Source organism: Gadus morhua, chromosome 12 (assembly GCF_902167405.1).
Source record: "Gadus morhua chromosome 12, gadMor3.0, whole genome shotgun sequence".
In the NCBI taxonomy this organism is placed as follows: Eukaryota; Metazoa; Chordata; class Actinopteri; order Gadiformes; family Gadidae; genus Gadus; species Gadus morhua.
In genome coordinates this window covers 18,022,457-18,046,417 of record NC_044059.1, presented here as the reverse complement: position 1 = coordinate 18,046,417, position 23,961 = coordinate 18,022,457, and the positions used below count along the sequence as shown (strand labels likewise).

At 46.0% G+C, this 23,961-nt stretch overlaps 1 protein-coding gene across 1 annotated transcript in view; it reads right to left on the bottom strand.

Annotated features, from left to right (window-relative positions):
* The window catches only part of LOC115555031 (KICSTOR complex protein SZT2-like), a 72,528-nt gene that overhangs the window by 34,449 nt on the left and 14,118 nt on the right, over positions 1–23,961 (bottom strand). Inside the window, 18 exon segments of the mRNA XM_030371711.1 lie at positions 280–582; positions 965–1,037; positions 2,821–2,913; positions 3,072–3,240; positions 3,374–3,623; positions 3,918–4,045; positions 6,073–6,265; positions 6,609–6,902; positions 7,263–7,401; positions 7,714–7,811; positions 9,330–9,530; positions 9,752–9,871; positions 10,062–10,173; positions 10,696–10,864; positions 11,131–11,219; positions 15,953–16,031; positions 16,113–16,349; positions 16,775–16,983. Of these exon segments, the coding sequence (XP_030227571.1) occupies positions 280–582; positions 965–1,037; positions 2,821–2,913; positions 3,072–3,240; positions 3,374–3,623; positions 3,918–4,045; positions 6,073–6,265; positions 6,609–6,902; positions 7,263–7,401; positions 7,714–7,811; positions 9,330–9,530; positions 9,752–9,871; positions 10,062–10,173; positions 10,696–10,864; positions 11,131–11,219; positions 15,953–16,031; positions 16,113–16,349; positions 16,775–16,983 (2,956 nt within the window).

Genomic DNA, 23,961 nt, shown 5'->3' with positions numbered 1-23,961 from the left:
GCACAATTACAACAGGGTCAGAATACAAAAGAGATCAGTCATAAATATATAAAGACTTGAACATCTGATCAAATCATTTAAAAATTGTGCATTTATGTGACGTTTTCGTCATACACATGATTTTATATATTTAAAACATGAATGAAAATAGTTAGAAAGAGTTACATTTATGGCCAGGTAAGTTTGCACATACTAGAAGTGCAAACCTCTAGGGGGGGGGGGGTTTGCACTTCTAGTATGTGCAAACTTGGGGCCTGCCTAGGTGAGCAACGTGCTCACCTAGGCAGGTGGGCAGGGTCTGTATGGGCTTGGACCCATGGCAGCTCTTCAGGTTGACAGAGCAGGTGAGGTGCACGAACAGAGGCGGCATCTCCTGTGACGTGGCCTCGGGCTCCAGGAGGGAGTCTGCGTCCAGGATGCTGAAGGAGTCGTCCTCGTCCTCATCCTGGTTGACGGTGTCCGAATCTGACAGTGACCTGTCGTCCCCCTCGCCCCCGTCCGACTTGGCGGCACCGCCCTCCTGGTACTCCACCTCCAGGTCGGTGTCGCTCTCCGTCACGATGCAGCAGCCCGACAGGTTCTCTGCACGCAGCAGAGACCAAGGATCGCTCAATGATAAATGACATAAAGCAGCCGCAAGTTCACGTGTGCACAATGTACCCAGTCTCTTGTTTTCAGCACAGCGCGCAGTGGTCCATTCCTCACATAACTTAAACTTTATTCAAACAACAGATCATTTGGCAACGAAGACTGTTCGATTGATATAAGAAATTGGCATTTTAAAATAAAGCGCTTTGTTTAGCTGTTTTGTTTTTCCTTGTTTCAAAACAAGGACAAACAAAGCACCTATGCACCTTGAGGGTATTTTGACTAAAATAACATTGCATTTCCCATCCCTCTATGTCTGCCCATTTTTTTTTCTTTCATCTAGCACAGAAAAGGGATTTAGAAGAATCAGTATCACCATCCTCAGTGACTGGATCGTGTTCAGACATCAATTCCTCACTGGGTCTCCTCTCGTCTCCATCAGAATCCTTCTGTATTACAGAACAAACATGCTGCATGTTACACGCTAAACATCTGACTGGCAATAGCATGCTGACGTAAGCAACACAGCAATATTAGTATCATATTGTGAAGGGGCAAGGCGGCACCTGGCCAGCACCCACACTCCTCCAGCCATCTGGCAGATCAGCACCCTGGCTAGCTCCACTACCTGGGGTTAACCTGGCCAGCAGCACCCTGGCTAGCTGCACTACCTGGGGTTAACCTGGCCAGCAGCACCCTGGCTAGCTCCACTACCTGGGGATAATCTAGCCAGCAGCACCCTGGCTAGCTCCACTACCTGGGGTTAACCTGGCCAGCAGCACCCTGGCTAGCGCCACTACCTGGGGTTAACCTGGCCAGCAGCACCCTGGCTAGCGCCACTACCTGGGGTTAACCTGGCCAGCAGCACAAGGGAAAAGAAGAAACACCAGGAGAGCTGGTCGGTTGTCCCCCAGGTATTGGAGCCAGCCACCACTAACTGGGTGAAAACTGACCAGCTCTCCTTGTGTTTTTTCTCCCTCATTTGTCTTGGCATCCAGATGGGTGCTCCACAGTGGTGGTGTATTTGACTGTGGGAGAATTGCTATACCATTAGAAGGATTATAATCAATATCTTGCCTTGGATGCTATATGGATAAGATAAGTGTGTGAAAAAAAAAAAAGAGTCTTCTGAGGAGACTCTTGTATCTGAGAAAAGGTCATCGGATGTTCTGTGCCCCAAGTATGTACTACTATTCAGGCCTGGGAACCAAGGTGACACAAGGCAATCTCACCATTAAAGCCCTGAAGTTGACTTCAGGGCTTTAATAACAAGATATGTGAATGACACATGCATGACCGTGTGTGATACAAAGTTAGAGAATGTTAAGACAAGAGCCTGCCCCTAGCCAGCTATAAGGTCACTGAGGTCCAGTCCAAAAATACAATTGGAAACTAAATACCACTGAATAAAAAACATCAGCGGTTGAGAACTTCTCAGAGATGAGTGCATTCATAATTCAGTTTTGTAGCTTCACCCCTTGCTTGGTTCTGGAGCCATGACATGAGTTTAAGGGAGGTGTCACAGAAGCAAGAGTATAAAAACAGTTTGCAGTTGTGCTCTGCATTTGTATTACTTTGTTAACATTCTAAATAGAAGTCTTCAACTTTTTTCTGTGGTTTCCTGATCACTTTCCTTGTTAATGTGTTGTCCGAGACAAGACTTAACAATACACATTCCCTATGTAAAGCGCTTTGGGTACCTTGAAAAAGCAATATGTAAATGCGATTCATTATTATTATTATTATTACTACATGAGATCAAGTAATGTTGCTAAATGATAAGCCTTGCCAACAATAGGTGCGTTTCATCCCCCTAATTTAATGCAAACTTTGAAGTATCGAATCAGTAAACGGTGATGGAAACACCAAAATTCGCATCAAAATCCTCTAATTCGCAAAAAAGTTTATCCGCTCGCTTGAGGTGGTTTTTGAGAAATGCGAAACAGAGTAAATTCGCAAAATGGGAGATGGAAACACATTTTGCGAATCAGCTGTGACGTAGCGAACTTTGAACACACAGGACTGACAGTCTTTCCGATTTCCGCATAACGACCGTCCATAGCAACCCTGCCGACATCAACGTGTAACTTCATCACCCTATTCCGCTCCAACCACTTGATGGAAACGCACCTAATTTGAATTACTTTTTTGCGAACTTTCTAAAGATTCGCATCACCTTTTAGATGGAAACGCAGCTAATGACACACACACACGCAAACGCTTCCAACTCACCTCATTCTTTGATGACGGGGGACAATAGAAGAAGTAGTGGGGGCTTAAGGGCACCATCTTGAAATACTGAGATCCAATTTCAGTAAACTTGTCCTGGTGAAAATAAGATGTAATGTTTAGTTAAAAAAAAATATATATATATATATATATAATTCAATAACAAAGATCCACATAAAACAAGAGGCTATGCCAGAACGCTCACTACACACTGGAGAGGGGAGGACTTTCTACTGAATGTAAAAGTTAAATACCTGTATTATTTTGTTGAGATCCGGATGCACCTCACACGTGTGCTGCGTCCTAAGCAGAGACAGAAGGAGGTCTTGGCTCTTGTTAGTCCTGTTCTCCTCCAGGATGGCTGGAGATGCTTGCTCAGTGGACGATTCCTCCCATGGTTCTTTTCCTTTTGTCACTTCAACACTAGGGAGGACCATGTATGAGATATCTTAAAGATAGTGCTCAATCAATTTTAATACCGAAAGACACAGAGCCTGTATCAAGTGTATTTCAGCCATAAAATATCTATTTCATTATGATGGAGCCTTAACATTACCTGGGTGAGAAGGAAGAAGTCCCATCTTCCTCTGTCTCACCGATGACCAACATCGGGGATCTTGTGGAATTTCCCGGAATTTCCTCACTTTGAATGTCAGCACTTTCCTGAAAGTCCCGGACGTGGCCACAGAGGGTCTGCAGGAAGGATGTGATATCAATCTCCTGGAGAGATTCCTCACAATAGTCCATCGCTGTCAGGAGGTCCTGGGAGCAGATGTTATAGGACTGCTGCAGGCTTCGGTACACACCTGCAGGACAGCAGTAATAATGAGGACACATAAAGGAGAGGTAGGTACGATTTAAATTTGATTGTCATTTGTTAAAATACCATGTGAGAATATCTCTTCAAGGTGACTGAACCTGCCCCTGTATTTAAGACTTCTTCTGGCTAATTCAGATGTTCTTTTAGGTTGCATACTTTCAAAATGTCGCTGTTCTCTCTTTACAATTCTCAAAATCCTACCTACAGCGCCTTTGGCTATTACACCTTTTCACTTATAGATCCGATCCTGATGTTGGAAATAGTAGGACGGATTAGTGACCTTTGACATAGCTTTGGTGGTAATGCTCCTGAAGAAGACTGCAATAGTTGGCTAGCTCTTTGTGCTTGTGAGACTGGGTTAGAGAATCTGTCCAGGAAGACATGCTGCTGCGCTCCTGAGACAGCGACCTAGCAGAGGACACAAAACAAAAAATTAATCTCAAACACAATAAGGAATTGTCAATCTCCCCCTCTATTTGAATTCACCATGCTGTTGTTGTTTAAAAAGATACGATAAAGGTACCTCATGGCAACACGTTGGAGTATTGGCTCTCCGACGGCAATGCCAGAGCCAGTATTTTCTCCTTTAAAATTTCCGTTCTGTTTTTGTAAGAGTTTCCCAACCTGGGCTCGCCTGTTATGCATGTGGAGTCGCGAGAGATAGCGGACAACCTATCTATAGATAGCCGATGATCAATCTTTTATGTTTGAGATTGAGGTTTGTTTGGAAGTTTGTTTAACCTTCATGACACCTTTGGATTTGTAGTCACGAGCCAACTGCTAGTTTGTTGTGCATATGTTATCTAGGACATAAATACCTCAAACACAACAATGTGTAGGGAGGCAGATGTGCAAAAAACGGGGTCCCAGGCTAAATCAGAGAATTAATCCACTAGATGACACAGACAGCTCTTGAACCGTCTTGGTTGCCAGTGCACACTATACATCTGAATCCGTGTACAGAAACCTATGTGCTTCACATCTCTTAAATATTGCAGATTTCACACATGTCCTCCGTCTTTTCTCCGCATTTGTATAACCGGAGGTTCGACCGCATCACACTTGATGCCCGATATGCGGACATCGGTGTCGCTCAGACATCAGTAGAATCAACGGGGGGTTTAGTGGGTCGGGCTTGCAAGGGGCGGGATATGACTAAGGGTCGAGGTTCGCAAGCGGCGAGGACTCATCGCAATCATTTTAAATGTTGCTGCAGCGATGCATCATATATTCTGTTGCTTCCACAACATCCGCATTGATCGATAAAAGATTGGAGCATGAGTTAGAGACAAATAGAAGAAACGATGAAGAAGAAAGGCGTCGTGAACGACTGCATTACCGGAGAAAGAGAGCATATTTTTTTGCTTAATTTCACATATAACAAACACTGGGACCAATGTAGTTGATTTCTATGTTTAACTGAGAAAACAGGGAGTGGAAGGCCGGGACCCTATAATGTTAAGCTAACTGTTGTAAATAATAATAATAAAAAAAACATTTTCTATGTACGCTTGCAGCTGTGAACTCATGTATTGTAATTTATTGTATGATGTGTACTTTGTGGATATGATAAGACCTATCATTAAGCATCCACCACGAATTACTCTGAAAAACAGTGCCAACATTTAAATATGTTTGAACCATTCAGCGAACAAAAGGCAACAGGCTGATTATAATTTAGGGTGCCACTCAGTGACATAATAATGCCATAATAAACCCAAGCGTCATCAACACGCCCACTCAAATGGTGTGAAATGTCGACTTTCTACTCCTCATTCACATATAAGGTAATTAACATTTCCACCGGCTAAAATACTAGCTCAGGGGTAGTATTTTTTCAGGATGTTTTCAGGATACCAATGTCAGGATATGACGTTCACATATACGGCCAGTCGGGAGAATAGCAAATCATGTGGCGATCATTGCCCTAATGGTGTGGCAAAAATTATCCTCATTATCTCTTAACATCCATAAGCCCCACACCAGGTCTCATTAAGCAGGTTCAAATGTCTGGTTGCAACAACCAAACATAGATTTTGGATTATTTTACAAAACTGATCATTTTACAATGAATGAGAGGATGATAATATTCCTCCATTACATCTTGCAAATTAAACTGTATTTCAAGATTCAGAATTATCTTTATTTGAATCCTGACTGACGGAGATTGCGTGGTTTTGTATTGTTCTGACTAAGTTAACATTATGAAAATACGAACACTGGAACACTGAACACTGGTATTATGGTCACGCGTGAAGAAGTTTCCAACCAAAATATTATGCTACGATCTATAATTGTAAAAAAGGATAGATATTGTAGGACATCTGCAGTTTCAAAAGCAACATCTCCCTATAGTGGAACCAGGTCAGGTTAAGCATTGTATAATAAACAAATAGCTCCGTCTCCACGTGCTGTTGCCTTCCTTCTGCCGGTACCTCATGAACACATCGCGGCTCTGTCGGCTGGAGGTGGGGTGGACCAGTTGGTCCTTCAGGTGGTCCAGAGAGACGTGGTAGACGTAAACGGGGCAGCGCAGGTGGCCTCCGTGGGCTGGCCTCTGCTGGGATGGAGGACTGACGTCACTCACCTGGGGCTCCCAAAACTGCACTCCCTCTTTTTCTGGGAATACTACAATCCAAAGAAGACAAAATATGAGGTCATAATCGCTCACTCATAATGAATCATGAAGAGTCGTTAGATTAGAATATATTTGGTGGTATTATAACTAAAATCCCCAAACATGATCCAAATATGGACAACTAAACTGGACCTGCAGTAACATACTTGCTCCAGCAGCAAACATTCTCGGTACAGCAGTGAAAGTTAAATGTTTGTAATTTCGAGTGGACACAAATGCACATGCAAACACACACACACACCTTTCTATATTTCCCTTTTCTTTTTTTCTGCAAAAGACGGTAACAGGAGAGAATATCTTCCGAAGAGTACAAAGTTATGACTTTAGTCCTACCAAGAGGAACACGGCTCTCCTGACCTGACTGGGGCCTTGGGGTTTCAGTCTCCGAGCGCCTCCTGTCCCTGCTGTCCTGGTGCAGGGTGAGGCAGTCTGGGGTAGGCCCCTCACCCTCCAGACCAGGGGACGCCCCCCGGGAACAGTCAGACTGCTCCCCTCTGCTCAAGTAGAAAGACAGGGCTTCGGCCTGGGCTCCGCCCACCGAGTCATGGAGCGAATCATTGGTCTGGGTTACGTCCACATTGCCTTCCGCTTCTGCCCCCGCCTCCGAGGACATCAACATTACAACATCTGGGGATGAGGAGACAGCAGCAGACGACAAAGGCATGGGATTGGGGTGATTGGGAAACTATTTGGCTGTTATACTTAACACAACAGTGGCCAACAGGCAAATTAAGCCCCAGGATCTAAATGTTACATGAATTGAAGGAAGATGCATAGTTCATTTTTTATAACACAATTCAAACCTAATCAATCAAATGTTTAGTAATTAATGGGATTCTTTGGTCACTATTAGACATGTATAACCACCTTTTGGATGTTAATGCTGGGGATTTCATTCAACTAGGATTTCCCTTCAGAGCAAAAGGGCCTGAATTACTCCGAGCTAAAATAGCGCTCTACGCATTAGAGAAATAGGAGGCTTCTTGCCTGTTAATGCTGTGGGGAGGAAGGTCAGAAAGATCTGCTGGGAGCTTATGTACTTGGCGTAGCACCTCCACTGGGGGGCAGCATAGCGCCGGCCCGGTTGGACCGGCTCCTCATCCACAAGGTCTACGTTACTGAAGCTCTGAGGACACATACACACAGATCAACACGCATATGCACACAAATGTTCCTAGAAAAAGCGTCTATAAAAAGGTTTCAAATCAAACTGTGTGGACTCGCCGCTAAAAATACAGTAGTTGAAATCCCCTTCGAGGGGATAATCCACGCGAATATGGTAGAATAGGTAGAATAGGAAGAATTCTCCTTCAAGAAACAGGAAACAAGTTGTAACTCCGCCCCTTGCAGTTTCTGGTTTCCAGCCCGGGCTCCGTGACGTCCTCCCCGGATGTCCTGCTATAACATAGTAGGAATGCTGGAGATGAGATGAGGCTACCTGTAAAGTGCTTGTGGAGCCCGTCACCTCCTGGCTGCTGCTGATGGTGTGGAAGGACATGGTCGTATCCTGCCGGTCTGGAGTCCCGAGGTACTCCTCTACAATGGGAAGCAGACATAGGATGTCTCTTTAAAAAGATTGCAACCTCAATATAAAATAATCATGAAAAGTATGACCAAGTCAATAGCTTGCAAAGGAACTCTGTGTGGCAAATGTCAAATCAAAGGGAATTCCCTTAATTGTTTCTATCGCCAACACAAAACAATCACACACGCACACAAAAGTATGAACATCCATCTAGAATATATATGTGGAGTACAAGCATAGATTTTTCTCTGTTACAGTCTGTATCTTAATAAATGTCAGTAGTAAGGGACACCAATATAAGTAGACATATGATCATCTCCAATGAAGCCACACGTATTCATTTAAGAAAAGTATGACTTTGTTCCCATAATTAAATCTGTTGTTCCCTGAGAAACCGTTTAATCTTGTTCACTCTGAGCTGCATATGCATGCTGAATCTGAAAATATTATTCTAATATTATTCTATCTCGCATTAGCAAATGCAAGAAAATAGACGCATAAACGAGCGAATCAGAAAAGCCTCACCAACTGACGTCATTTGGTGAATTATTATTCTATTATTGGCTTGCGACGGCCCACGGGAAAACAGAATAGATTTTGCGTCGAGGTGACACAGAGTCCATCTCAGCAGGTAGGAGGTAACAGAAAGGTGCTTACACTGTGGAACAAGTTTGTGCCTGTGCTATTTGTGGCAATAACAAATCAACGTTGCATCTCTTGGCCAAGAAAGAAGAGTTGAGGAAGAAATGGTTGGATTGGACATTCATTCACCGTGACTGCGGCCGGGAGTCGCGGGAGTGCTCGCGGTGTCCCGACCCGCACTGCGGCCCGACGGGATTGCCCGGGGCGCGGTCACGGTGAGTGAATGAATGAATGAATGATATCGATCGTCGGACACCAATGTCAGGATATGTCGACCCGCACTGCAGGTCGACATTCCCGCGACTAATCTCATACCGCGAGCACTCCCGCGACTCCCGGCCGCAGTCACGATGAATGAATGTCCAATCCAACCATCTCTTCTTTCTTGGCCAAAAGATGCAACGTTGATTTGTTATTGCCACAAATAGCACAAACATCTCTCTCTCTCTCTCTCTCATCTCTCTCTCTCTCTCTCTCTCTCTCTCTCTCTCTCTCTCTCTCTCTCTCTCTCTCTCTCTCTCTCTCTCTCTCTCTCTCTCTCTCTTCTCTCTCTCTCTCTCTCTCTCTCTCTCTCTCTCTCTCTCTCATTTGCATGTCATGAGTAAGAGCCAAAATCATGTTGTGCCTCCCCGCCCACCTCCTCCACAACACCCGACTCACAGGGCATTCATTGCTACTAGTGACCACCACAACATGAATGAAAAAACTATGCAATGACACCTTTAAGACCTTTCACAATATATTCAGTTATTTGCTTGCTGCTGGTTTGGGTGTGTATTTGCATATATTTGGGCAAAACCCAGCTTATTGACTAATTTAAAAAGCGATTTAAGAGACACTTAGGTTGCCCTGGTGTGTATTAACACCCAGGTAATTCGTACACACACCTTTAAGAATGGGCAACGAAAACGGTGCAACGTGCCCCTCCCGCTCCCGCTCCAGGATGTTTTGAATGAACAACAGATGGTCACTGTCAGCCAGCAGTATCTCTCGGTCGCTGAGGTCCTGCTCCAGACTGCTGTGGAAGAGGCTGAGCAGCATGTCATTGGGCAGGAATGAGAGGCCCTGGTTTGCATCCTCATTCTCCACTGCAGAAAGGGAAAAAAATGCTGATTCACTGAAATAGAAAGGTGTTATCAGTCAACATTTAATGAATATCTAATCTTAATTACTAGAAGCAATGTTTAGGCATCGATGCACACACATGAAGCATTTGAGATATAATAGACTCCCTAAAAATTAAACCAAATGACCATAACCTACTCTAAGAAGTGATAGATAAATACAGCTTCATTGACAAACACTTTACCTTTGCCAAACATGAGGAAGAACATTTCTATCTGCTGACACTTGGGGAGCAGCTGGATGAGGTCAAACTGAAACGGAACAGTTAGAATTCTGTCTTCAGATGCCAGGAACTCTCCTTCCCCTATGAAGTAATACATTGAAAAGAAATACATACATATACATGAGGGATGCATGATATATTATACATCTATCGGTATTGGCCAATAATAGCTTAACCACTTGCTCAATATCAATTATATACCTGGCCTGAGAGACATAAAAATACTTAAAATGTAGAGATATATTGGATTAAATGCATCAAAAATGTCTACCATCGTGGAGGTCTGCTACTATGGGCTGCATCTGGTCCTTGTTCTGACACATTTGGCTCAGGTACTCAAATGTCAACATGGTTGACATGCAGGACAAATCCTTTGGGAAGATCTATCAAAACGATAGCACACATGTACATGCATAAACACCAAAACAGCATTTGTTAAATAAATGTGTTGATTAAGGGAGGTTTGCAGAATGTATGTACTGATGCTAGACTATTGGCCGTACAAACAATGGGTAAGAGGTCATGGACCACCGTTCTGAGATGAACATAGTGAAGTGTTTCCCCCTCTGGGAAGCATCTTGGGTGTGTTGACAACGGAGCTCCAATTATCCAGACAAATTTTTCTTCTACGTGAATTGAAAGAAGGTGTTGTGTTGGTGAAACATATCACTCTGTTTATCCCAGGACCTTGGTTCAGGACTAGTTACCCGTTTTTTTCAAACTATGTTTGATGTTTCAGTCTATGGGGATAGAGAGACAGCTCCTAAATTGCTCCTGAAAAATACCTGAAGGTGGTCCCTCTGTACTTGTACTGCACACTGGTAGCTGGTGAAGTGTCATAAACAACATTCACCAGAGACCTGGCCCAGACATAAATGCAGAAGACGACACACAAGCTGACCCACCGCTTGAGGGATCTCTTGGTACTTGAGGCCATGGTACTGGTGATGCTGGTCAGTGTGGCTCAGCACTGTCCCAGTCTGCGGCTCCACCCAACACTCTGTCACCAGGTTCAGCTCCACATCCGCGTCGATGGCCTCCACCTCTGTGTCATTGTCATCGTCGGTGGAGAAACTGGCTCCCAATAAATCCATATAACACACAAACACACACACACACACAGGTGGTTCATAACAAGGGAGGATTTTAATGCCGTCACTACTGAGCTAATAGTACTGCATGCTCTCATTTTTCAGTTCACAAAAGGAACTATCTTTATTATTGCTATACAGAATGAAGAATGTGATCAGACAGAGGCCAAAACTTTACAGTAACAAAACCCATTTATGGAAGCCAATCTAAACTCTTACGTACTGTATCTGTTTAACAGGAAGCTGTACCTATCTTTGGTAGCGTTGGAGTGGGGCGGGAACAAGATGTATTGAACCATGCATGAATGACTCTCTTTGTCCAAGTCCAAAGATGTGCCCTTCAAAAACAGCAGACGAGTTACGCATTAATATCCACAAACATCTCCACATTATTTAAATTTACAAAATAAAAGAGTAAGTGCATCGAAAATGAATAATGATGCACTGATAAATTCTGTACACGATTAGTAGGGGCCAATCCCATTTCAACCCCTTCCCCCTCCCCCTTTCCCCTCCCCCTTGCCCCTCATTACAATGGAGGTAAGAACGTTCCGCTAAGAAATGAGACACCCCTCGTTTCCCACCGTGTCATCAACGCTTGATGCTCGCGGACTGCTAAGTCAACAGAGGCCAAAATATTACAGTCAACTTTACAGCATGAGTCTGTGAGTTAATGATAACCAGTGTTGGGAAAAAAGTAATTAGTTATAGTTACTCACAACTTGTTCCAAAAAGTAACTGAGTTAGTGACTGAAATACTCTATAATAAAAGTAATTAGTTATCCGGCAATTTGCGTTACTGTAAAAAATCGGATTGCTCCAGACTCGCCATTTCTGCTGCTTCATCAAATCTGTTTGGTGTGTGCGTGCGTGTGTGGCACGCGTGCCCTGGCTTGTGTGTAAAAACACTGGCTCCAATTGGCTACCATGAATTGGCCTTAGCCAATCAGAATCGCTTATCTTGTTGTTAACCCATCCAGTCTCCTCACTAGTAGTTTGTGTTTGAAGCCAGGGGTGCGTTCGGATTACGCAGTTTATTCAATCAATTCATAGTAACGCCCCGCATTTAATGTATAGCAACAGTCACGGAGTTGTAATGACGGAAACCGTAATTAGTTAGATTAAAAAAAAAAACGGCGTTACCTAAAGCCGTTCTTTTAAACAGCGTTATTACAAACACTGAACCTCTCCTGGAACCGTCACCTTATCGTGGTGGAGAGGTTTGCGTGTCCCTGTGAACCTGAGGGCTGTGTTGTCTGGAGCCTTGTGCTCCTGGTAGGGTCTCTCATGGCAGAGTGGTCTCAGGTGAGGGGCCAGACTAAGAATGGTTCAAAAATCCTCAATGAATAACGTAAGAAGAGGAGATGTGACCCGGCCCGGAGGAAGCCCGGGGCCCCCGTCTGGAGCCAGGCCCAGACGGAGGGCTCGATGGTGAGCGCCTGGTGGCCGGGTTTGCCACGGAGCCCGGTCGGGCACAGCCCGAACAAACTACGTGGCACCCCCCCTCTCTTCATCCCATGGGCCCACCACCTGTGGGAAGACCTGTTGGGGTCGGGTGCGCAGCCACATGGGTGGCAGCGAAGGTCAGGGGTCTCGACGGACCAGACCCGGGCGGCAGAAGCTGGCTCTGGGGACGTGAAACGTCACCTCGCTGTGGGGAAAGGAACCGGAGCTTGTGAGGGAGGTGGAGCGCTATCAGTTAGATCTGGTGGGGCTTACCTCCACGCACAGTCTCAGCTCTGGTACCGTACTCCTGGATAAGGGTTGGACTCTATTCTTCTCCGGAGTTGCCGAGGGCGTGAGGCGCCGGGCGGGTGTGGGGATACTCATAAATCCCCGGCTGAGCGCCGCGGTGTTGGAGTTTACCCCGGTAGACGAGAGGGTCGCCTCCCTGCGCCTAAGGGTTGTAGGGGGGAAAACTCTGACTGTTGTTTGTGCGTATGCACCAAACAGCAGCTCAGAGTACTCGGCCTTCTTGGAGACCCTGAATGGAGTCCTGTATGGGGCTCCAGTAGGGGACTCCGTAGTTCTGCTGGGAGACTTCAACGCCCACGTGGGCAACGATGGAGACACCTGGAGAGGCGTGGTGGGGAGGAACGGCCTCCCTGATCTAAACCCGAGCGGTCGTTTGTTATTGGACTTCTGTGCTAGTCATGGATTATCCATAACAAACACCATGTTCGAACATAAGGGTGCTCATAAGTGTACCTGGTACCAGAGTACCCTAGGCCGAAGATCAATGAACGATTTTGTGATTGTGTCATCTGATCTGAGGCCGCATGTTTTGGACACTCGGGTAAAGAGAGGGGCGGAACTGTCAACCGACCACCATCTGGTTGTGAGTTGGATCAGGGAATGGGGGAAATTTCCGGATAGACCTGGTAAGCCCAAACGAGTAGTGCGGGTGAACTGGGAACGTCTGGAGGAGGCCCCCGTCCTAGGTATCTTCAACTCACACCTCCGGCGGAGTTTTTCTGGCATTCCTGTGGAGGTTGGGGGCATTGAGCCGGAGTGGGCGGTGTTCAAAGCCTCCATTGCTGAAGCTGCGGTGGCTAGATGTGGCCTCAGGGTCTTAGGCTCCTCAAGGGGCGGTAACCCTCGGACACCGTGGTGGACACCGGTGGTCAGGGAAGCCGTCCGATTGAAGAAGGAGGCCTTCCGGGATATGATATCCTGGAGGACTCCTGACTCGGTTGCAGGGTACCGACAGGCCCCAAGGGCTGCAGCTGCTGCCGTGTCGGAGGCTAAGCAGCGGGTGTGGGAGAAGTTCGGAGAGGCCATGGAGAAGGACTTTCGGTCGGCACCAAAGTGTTTCTGGAATGCTATCCGGCACCTCAGGAGGGGGAAACGGGGAACCATCCAAGCTGTGTACAGTAAGGATGGGACTCTGTTGACCTCAACTGAGGAGGTCGTCGGACGTTGGAAGGAACACTTTGAGGAACTCCTGAATCCGAATAACACGCCCTCTATGTTGGAGGCAGAGCTCGAGGTTGATGGTGTTTCGTCGTCAATTTCCCTGGTGGAGGTCACTGAGGTAGTCAAACATCTCCGCAGTGGCAAAGCCCCAGGGATTGATGAGATCCAGCCAGAAATGCTAAAGGCTCTGGGTGTTGAGGGGCTGTCATGGTTGACACGCCTATTCAACATCGCGTGGGAGTCGGGTACAGTGCCAAAGGAGTGGCAAACCGGGGTGGTGGTTCCCCTGTTCAAAAAGGGGGACCAGAGAGTGTGTGCCAATTACCGGGGTACCACACTTCTCAGCCTCCCTGGTAAAGTCTACTCCAAGGTGCTGGAAAGGAGGGTTCGGCTGATCTTCGAACCTCAGATTGAAGAGGAACAATGCGGTTTTCGCCCCGGACAACTACGGACCAGCTCTTCACTCTCGCAAGGATCCTGGAGGGGGCCTGGGAGTATGCCCATCCGGTCTACATGTGTTTTGTGGATCTGGAGAAGGCGTATGACCGGGTCCCCCGGGAGAAACTGTGGGAGGTGCTGCGGGAGTATAGGGTAAGGGGGTCTATCCTCAGGGCCATCCAATCCCTGTACTCCCAAAGCGAGAGCTGTGTTTGCGTCCTCGGCAGCCAGTCAGTTTCGTTCTCAGTGGGTGCTGCTCTCCGCCAGGGCTGCGCCTTGTCACCAATCCTGTTTGTGATATACATGGACAGGATATCGAGGCGTAGTCGTGGTGGGGAGGGGTTGCAGTTCGGTGGTCTGAGGATCTCGTCACTGCTTTTTGCAGATGATGTGGTCCTCATTGGATCATCGGCCTGTGACCTTCAGCACTCACTGGATCGGCTGGCGGCCGAGTGTGAAGCGGCTGGGATGAGGATCAGCACCGCTAAATCTGAGGCCATGACTCTTAGCAGGAAACCGATGGATTGCTTACTCCGGGTAGGAAATGAGTCCTTAGCCCAAGTGAAGGAGTTCAAGTACCTCGGGGTCTTGTTCGCGAGTGAGGGTACTATGGAGCGTGAGATTGGCCGGAGAATCGGAGCAGCGGGGGCGGTATTGCGTTCGCTTTACCGCACCGTTGTAACGAAAAGAGAGCTGAGCCGCAAGGCAAAGCTCTCGATCTACCGGTCGATCTTCGTTCCTATCCTCACCTATGGTCATGAGGGCTGGGTGATGAACGAAAGGACGAGATTGCGGGTACAAGCGGCCGAGATGAGTTTTCTCAGAAGGGTGGCTGGCGTCTCCCTTAGGGATAGGGTGAGAAGCTCAGCCATCCGTGAGGAACTCGGATTAGAGCCGCTGCTCCTTTACTTAGAAAGGAGTCAGCTGAGGTGGTTCGGGCATCTGGTAAGGATGCCCACTGGGCGCCTTCTTTGGGAGGTGTTTCAGGCACGTCCAGTGGGGAGGAGACCTCGGGGAAGACCCAGGACTAGGTGGAGAGATTATATCTCAACACTGGCCTGGGAACGCCTCGGGATCCCCCCGTCAGAGTTGGTCAATGTGGCCCGGGAAAGGGAAGTCTGGGGCCCCCTGCTTGAGCTGCTCCCACCGCGACCCGACCCCGGATAAGCGGACGAAAATGAGATGATGATGAGATTACAAACACTGATGATAACAACTAGCAAGGATTCATGACAGCTGCCAAATTTGCCGGCCGGCTTTTCCTCAAAGGCCTCACTTTCAAGTGTGGTCCTTCGGAAGCTTAATTTCAAGGGCTACGTAACCCTTTGTCTTGGCCCTAGCCCTTAACCCGAATGAGAATTGAGACAGCCCTACCCCTCACATGAAGGCGCAAAAACAAGGGGGAGGGAGAAGGGGGAGGGGGAAGGGGTTGAAATGGGATTTGGCCCTAAATAACACCAGTGCCACAATACAATAAGTATACAGTAGTCCATTGAAGAGCTGTATCTAAGGTGCCACGCAGGTAAGACGCGGTAGACTAGTTAACTGCTGGATGTATAGGCTAAGAGCTGTAGTGTGATGTGCTTTGACGCACACACTGACAAGAGCTCAGAGGACCAAAAACGCAAGACAGCAGATCGACATGCATCCCGTTTCAATTAACTAAATAGGTAAATACATTGATCATAACTTTGTCAGTATACTTCATTTCAATTACCTTCATTGGAAGCTCGAGAACCATGTTGACAATGCCCTCTCCACTGGCTGCAAAGTGAAACCCCTCTGACAACCTGATTCTGGAGACATAACAGACCGCATACCGTTGTCAGTGATGTGCTCAAGCTGCATCGGTCATCCTAGAAGAGGGGAGAACTCACTCAGACAGAATGGAGAGGATGTGACCCATGGCCTGGATGGACACAACGGGGCCCTGGTTCCTCTGCATGGCCCAGACCCAGCGCCGGTGGTAGAAGTAGCGGGAAAGGGAGGCCAGCGTGGACGAGGCGGAGCGGCTGGCAGCCACGTTGAGCGGGGTCCCGGTGTTAGGCACGTGAGCGGGGTTCTCCATGTTGAACATGAAAGGCACTTGGAAGTCCAGCGGTAGCTTGTCATACCTGTGGGGTAGTGAGCGTTCATTGTATATTAATTACTCTGTAACGATATAAAGTTCCACATTTTTCACTTCAGCCTTCTATGAACAGGTAGATCTGAAAAAATAGATAATTTAACATTGATCATAAGTTATCTTGAAAATGACCAATCCTTTTGGGGTTTGGTTTCAAGACATGCCTGTGAATATCATCTGCAATTCTCAACAGACCCATTGATCCCTGAAAGGAAGGCCTTTGCACCTGGATTAGATATGTATGTAAATTAGAACACCAGAGAACATGATCATATTCAAATAATTAACATATTTATATATTTACTGTTACAAATTATATTGAATTTATTTAAAAGTGCTCTTTCTAGAAACAGCTTTTTATCAGCCTTTGGTCTAAGAGTACAACTGCTCCATGCTACCATCACATGCAGGCACCTTATCAGCAGTCTCTCCAGGGGCTTGTTGAGCACCACCACGCAGGGTCTGTCTGACAAGGCCAGCTTGGGGACAGGGAGAGAGGGGGACTTGGATGGCGACGGCTGGCCAGGTAGCTTCCTCTTAGTCTTGGGAGTAACCTCCTTGATGTTTTGAACACGATGAGGGAAGCGCAGTTTAAGGATCTGGTCCCGGAGCTCATCCACAATCTGTGGATTAGTCATGGGAAACAAAGAGGCCGGCATGATATCCATGCAGAAATACAGTTATAGTTAAATTATTAAGATAAAGAATTATATTGAATTAATACCTATCCATTAATGAAATGAAATGGTAAAACAGGACGTATCGAAAATAATAATATGGAGATAAATTACCACTGAGATTCTAACCAAAGAAAGAAAGAATGTATTTGATCTATTTTATCAGAATTAACTCACTTTCCCCATACACGTTAAGGCTTAGTTATGGTTCCCTTGCTGTGATTGATCTTATAACCTTGCGCCACGAAGCAAAGTTACAATTTTTGGGAGGCGCAGATCAGGCCCTTGAGGTGGACGGAAGAAGGGGCTGCACGGATGTAATGGGTCAGTAAACCAACTTGCGTTGCATTAACGTGGAACCATAACTAAGCCTTTAGTCCAGAGAGACACCTACAGGCCACTAGAAGAACTACACATTAGTCTATACAGTGAGATACATACAGGCCACTAGATGAACTACACATTAGTCTCTACAGTGAGATACCTACAGGAAACTAGATGAACTACACATTAGTCTCTACAGTGAGACACCTACAGCTCACTAGATGAACTAAACATTAGTCTCTATAGTGAGACACCTTCAGGCCATTAGATGAACTACATGTATGTTGCTTTCACATGGGCTTCACCAACAGGCGGTCAAGGCTACCGCTAGGAAGCAAAAGGCAACATTCAACACATGATATTCAGAAATAATACCTACAGCACATGTCATCGTTATTTCCTGGTAAAATGTGATCTTATTGAAGAGGTTTGACAACGTTCGACAATATCTAACCAAAAGCTTGTTAGCATAGGGAAAGAGGTGCATTTGAGGGATCATTGCGCATATGCTCAGGTTAAAGGTCCGATGGCATGAAAATTCACTCTATGAGGTTTTCTAACATTAATAAGAGTTCCCCTAGCCTGCCTATGGTCCCCCAGTAGCTAGAAATGGCGTTAGGTGTAAAACGAGCACTAGGTATTCGGCTCTGCCTTTAAAGAATGAAAGCTCAGACGCTCCGATTTCGAATTTGGCCCTGTATGTCGTCATAAGGGGCCAAGTTACCTCCCCTTTCTCTGCCTTGCCCACCCAGAGAATTTGGCCCGCCAATGAGACGATGAGCTACGACCATTCGAGCGCCACATGTGTGTGTGTGTGTGTGTGTGTGTGAACATACACACTGTAACGCAAGTGTTATACATTTGTTGTTGTACACTTTGTAAACTTTGTTATTTGGATAACCGTTCTGCGGTTGGTATTATGCCGCATAACACGTCAGGTTCTCTGACGTCTATGGTATTTCCACAACGAGACTCGTAGTGGTGGTTATCTCAGCCATGGTTGAGAAGAAATTGGGAGAAAGGAACTTTGGCTATGACTCCCTGAAGTACATGAACCGTGACATGGAGGAGAAAGGGATTGTTGCCCGCGATAGTCTCCCGCCGGAGCCCCGCTGCCCGCGGGGCTCCGGCACGATAGGCTCCGGAGCCCCGCGGGCAGCGGAGCCTATCGTGCCGGAGCACGATAGGCTCCGGAGCCCCGCGGGCAGCGGAGCCTATCGTGCCGGAGCACGATAGGCTCCGGCGGGAGCCTATCGTGGTCAACAATCCCTTTCTCCTCCATGTCGTGGTTCTGTCTACTTCAGATTGATGTGGAAGTGGAAGAACCAGAGACGTTGGAGAACCCGACGCAGTCGTTAGAGATGCATAATATTGTCTGGAGGCGAACACAGCTTTTGGCCATGATAATATTATAATCTTTATTATTAAGGACTCAGATGGTCCACTCACATCCAACATACACACACACATATAACACATTAAAATACATACTCAAAAAATACTGTACTAAAATAGGTGCAAGCTATCATGCCAATGCTTTCGAAGCCTGGATGTGAACCGATAGCCCATCATAGGGTTGGTTAAGGCTATAATGATGCTATTTTCTGATGAATCCAATCGACACATGAAATTAAACATTAACTTTCGTAACAGTGCCTGACATGTCGGTACATTAGAGGACACAAATAGCTGGCTAGCACTGTGCCACCTAGGAACACGGAGCAACAACCTCATGGCATCATTATATGCCACTCTAAGCCTCTGCATACTTCTCACTCTGTAAGAGGACCAGATATGAGCTGTATACAGCGGCGTGACATAAGCCCTAAACAAAGCACACTTAACATCAGTGGAACACATGGAAAATTTCCTCAACATCACGTTGGCCTGTGCATATATTTTACAACTTTGACGACGAATGTCACCGTCAGCCATGAGATCATCTGAGAAGATATGTCCTAGATATTTTAATTCCCTGCATGTTTCTAAGAGGCCATCTGCGAGGTGGAAAGCAGGAAAAGAGTATTTTTTGTCCTCTCTAGATCTCACAACAACAACCTTACTCTTTTTGAAGTTATAGTTGATGTCAAATTCACTTCCATATTGTGTGCATATCCTCAACAGCTCTTGTAACCCAGCAGAATATGGACAAAGTAAAACCAGGTCATCAGCATACATGAGATGATTCACAACTTGATCTCCCACAATACATCCTGTTGTACATTCATTTAGCTGTCTTGAAAGGTCATCAATATATACATTAAAAAAAATAGGGGATAATATTCCTCCTTGACGGACCCCATTCGCCACATGAAAAGGATCAGAAACAGTATTATCCCATTTGACCTGGAATGTTTGCTGAGCATACCAATACATTAGAATTCGGACAATATATTTAGGAACATCTCTCATGAGTAGTTTTTCAAATAGTTTTGCATGGTTGAGTCTATCGAATGCCTTAGAGGCATCAATAAAACAGAGAAACATAGAGGTGTTTTGGCGCTGATATTAAGCAACAATCTCCTTTAAAGCATAAATGCATAAGTCAGTACTATGTTTTGTCTTGAACACAAATTGATTGTCTGTAGTTAATACATACATTTCGATCCTATTTAAAATATTTTTTTCCAGCACCTTAGACAGGGTACTGGCAAGGGCAATTGGCCTATAATTGTCCATGCTGTTTAATTTGCCAGCTTTCTCCTTAAGCACAGGAACCAGCAAAACAGACAAGATGGAATCAGGGAGAACACCATGCACCATGATACCAGAGAAACACATGGCTAACAGTGGAGAGAGCCTATAGCTGGCATGCTTAAGATGCTCTGCAGCAATACCATCTGTACCACATGTTTTGTTGTTATCAAGCATCTCAATAGCATGTGCCACCTCCGCTGGCCTTACTGTAACATTAGTGTCCAAATCAACATTATTAACAGCAACAACATTACTCTTGACACAGTTGAACAGCTTGATATAATGCTCACGCCATAATTTTGCAATATTATCTGAACCAGAGATACTTTCAATGTCGTATGGTAAAGACGTTTTATGGTTATTCATCACTTTGATTGCTTTCCAAAAGCCAACATAGTTGTTCTTTTGTAGATTCCTAGCAAGCAAGTCCGCTCTAATAGTATTCTCTTTTGTCTTAATATGACGAAGAGCATACTTATATCTGGCTTTAGTTTGTTTTTTACACTCAAACACATCACCCTGTCTAGGCCTTCCTGCATCAATCCAAAGTTGAAAGGCTTCCCTTGCTGCAGCATGGTGTTCAGACACATACTCCTTCCACCCAGGTTTGATATTAACCACCTTCTTATGACTGCCGAAAGACCTAGCAGAGGCATTTAAAACTTTTGTAATGTTATCATATAAATCACAAATGTCAGCAGCATGCTGTGTGTCAGCACAGTTCATGTTAAGACACATAATGGCATCCCTCGGCAATACAACATGATTTAGTAGGCTGTCAGTTAAGCCAGTATATCTATCAATGTCCTCTTTAGATAGATTAGCCCAGTTTAATTTCACTGAGTTGCCTGGATTCCCAGTATCCACCAGGAGGGGCACAGTGTCAACATTTAACAACATAGCTATAGGTATGTGGTCAGAGGTAGCCAGACCATAGCAAATCTCCATATTTTCTAGAGAGGCATGAGCATCTGCTGTGCACAGACAGTGGTCAAGCCAGGAGGTTGTGTGCCATGCCTCACTTACATAGGTAAAACTATTATCTGGTAAGAATACTTTACTAGATAAGATAAGTTTATTGTCATTACAAAAATGTACCAGATGTTTTGCAAAAAGAGAATTGCTATCTGATAAGTCAGCATTAAAATCCCCATAGACATACACACAAGTAGAATCATTGTCCTCAATGAAGGAGTGGATAAAAGCTAGTCTGTTCAAAAATTCATCCTCAGCCTCATATGATTCACATGGTGTATATATATTTAAAATGGTAATCCTCTTACCATTAAAGCATACTTCTAACCCTATGGCCCAATCAACATTTAATCTAATCACTTTCACCATTGGGTCATATCTACGGTTCCAAAGGATGGCCACTCCACCTGCTATTCTACCTTTAACTATTTTCATGCTTAGATCAGTAGTGGATTCCCCAGCACCATGAAAATCCTTGTGTATTGTATTTAACTTGTCTAAATCCTGTTTGGCAAGCCAGGTCTCTTGGAGACACAGAATATCACACTCGTTCAACAATTTATCAACAACAAAGCGTCTTGATTTATCTGTAGCAGTGTGTCCCACACGTAGACCCCGTACATTGTACGATACAATCCGCATATTGTTCTTCATTACGGGATATTACTCAGGCGCACGAGTCACATCAGCATTCGCTTGTTAGCTGGCTGACAGCAGAAAGGGACTCCCCATCACAAACCACAGACTGTGGCGCAGGTAACTGGTAGCGTGGATTAGTTTCCAATCGAACCGCCCCCCCACCAGCGACTTTAGCCCGGCGTGGCTCAAAATACCTGCGAACAAAAGCACCTGCCGGCCACAGATGAGGATCATACATCTCCGCTACATTGTCACATTCAGCAGTGACACAAAAAGAGCTGAATCTACTTAAAGTTGTTTCGATTTTGCGACATTTCACTTCCCGATCCAGTTTATCTTTCAAATAGTCAGAGAGAGTGATGGCATCTAGATTAGGGTCAAACTTTGAGACGAAGACACTCACCATCTTTGTTGTGATCGTTTTTATGTTGCCCGCCGTGCCCGTACCAATTATTCCAGTCTTATTTCGCTCCAATCTCGCTGACGTTTTTCCGAGGCGAGGTCTGTGCTGAACAGCAGTTACCCGGCGCCGGCTTACTACGACCCGCTTTCTTTACTACCGTGGTCCATGCAGGGGAATGCGCTTGACACGGTGACCGATACGCCACAGGTGATGTTGGGGCTGTGGTCTCCTGGACTGTCACATCTAACCGTTCAGCAGCCACGGGGCCCAACGTTGAGGGGAGCGGCTGCTCCACGGCAGTCAAACGATCATCTATGGCAGCTGTCACCTCTTGCAAACTTTGACAAACATTTGTCTGAGCTTCCAGGGCACTTTTCATGCAGCTGATACTGTTTATTTGTTGCATTCTGCCGAGCAGTGTTGAGACATCTATATGATTGAACGAGACGGGTGGCAGATCGTCCAATAAGTAGATATCCCACAAATCTCGGGATATCCTCCCCACACTCGTTGAGCACTTTCATGCACAGTTTAACATTATTAGTATCTTTCTGTTGGCCTTTGAAGGCAGTACAGCGCTGAGAAGTGTCAGGGCACACCTCAAACAAAGCTTTCTTGACAGGTGTCATGTACCGGCCTACGTCATCGTTTGTTTACATCCTGACAACCTGACAACCTGCCCGGCAACAGACGACGCGATGCAGAAAACATGTTTCCAAACGACGAAATAACATAATACAGATAGCGGATCGCTATCTGTATTATGATAGATAGCGATAACACTTGTTTTTACTTTATATTTGTATTGTATTTAATTGTTTAATCGAAACAATAAAAAAAATTGCCCGCGAAACGGGCGATCGCGTCAAATGACGCGTCAAATCACGTAGGAAGGTTCTTGAACATTCTAGACTATGAAACCTGCTTAAAACACTCAGTTTACTAGCTAAATTCGATTAAACAATTCAATACAATACAAATATAAAGTAAAAACAATGGTTATCTAGCGATCCGTTATCTGTATTATGTTTCAAGAACCCTCCTACGTCATTTGACGCGATCGCCCGTTTCGCGGGCAAAACATTTGTCATTTGACGCAATCGCCCGTTTCGCGGGCAAATTTTTTTATTGTTTAGATTAAACAATTAAATACAATACAAATATAAAGTAAAAACAAGTGTTATCGCTATCTATCATAATACAGATAGCGATCCGCTATCTGTATTATGTTATTTCGTCGTTTGGAAACATGTTCTATTTCATGTAGGCTACGCCGTCTAGGCTTCGCCTAATGGGCTTGTCCCGTGCGCGCGCCTGCGCGCGCTGAAAATTCAAACCATGCACCTATCAGCGTGAACGGAACAACGGATCTCCCAGGCCGGTGGCAGCGGCCCGGGAGAGGCCTCGGACAAACGGCCCTTTTCAGGGCCACCTAAGAGCGCTCCTGGGGCCAAGTCCTTCGCAGGACTCCTTTGCGCCTCCTGTCCCGCCTCCCTGGCACCGGGTGACGGGCACGTGGCGTGTTTTCGGTGCCTCGGCGCCGACCACGCCGCGGCTGCTATGGCGCCCTCCGTCACCTGTGTCTCATGCCGGGAGCTGTCTGAAGAAGGGATCCTCTCCAGGCACCTCTACTTCTCCCCGGCGGTGGACCTGGCTGACGCCATTGACCTGTTCAGGGCCAGCCCGGACTACCACGATGGCGTCACCGACGGCGACGCTGTCTCAATGGACGACGACTCGGCGTCCGGTGTTTCCCACTCCCGGGTTTCAACCGTCACCGCCGTGGAACGAGAGAGACCGCGCCGGATGGCCGATCTCTTCGGGGAGATCATGGCTGAGACGGCGGCCATCAAAGGGATTCCTATGCCGGCCCCGCCTCTCGCCCC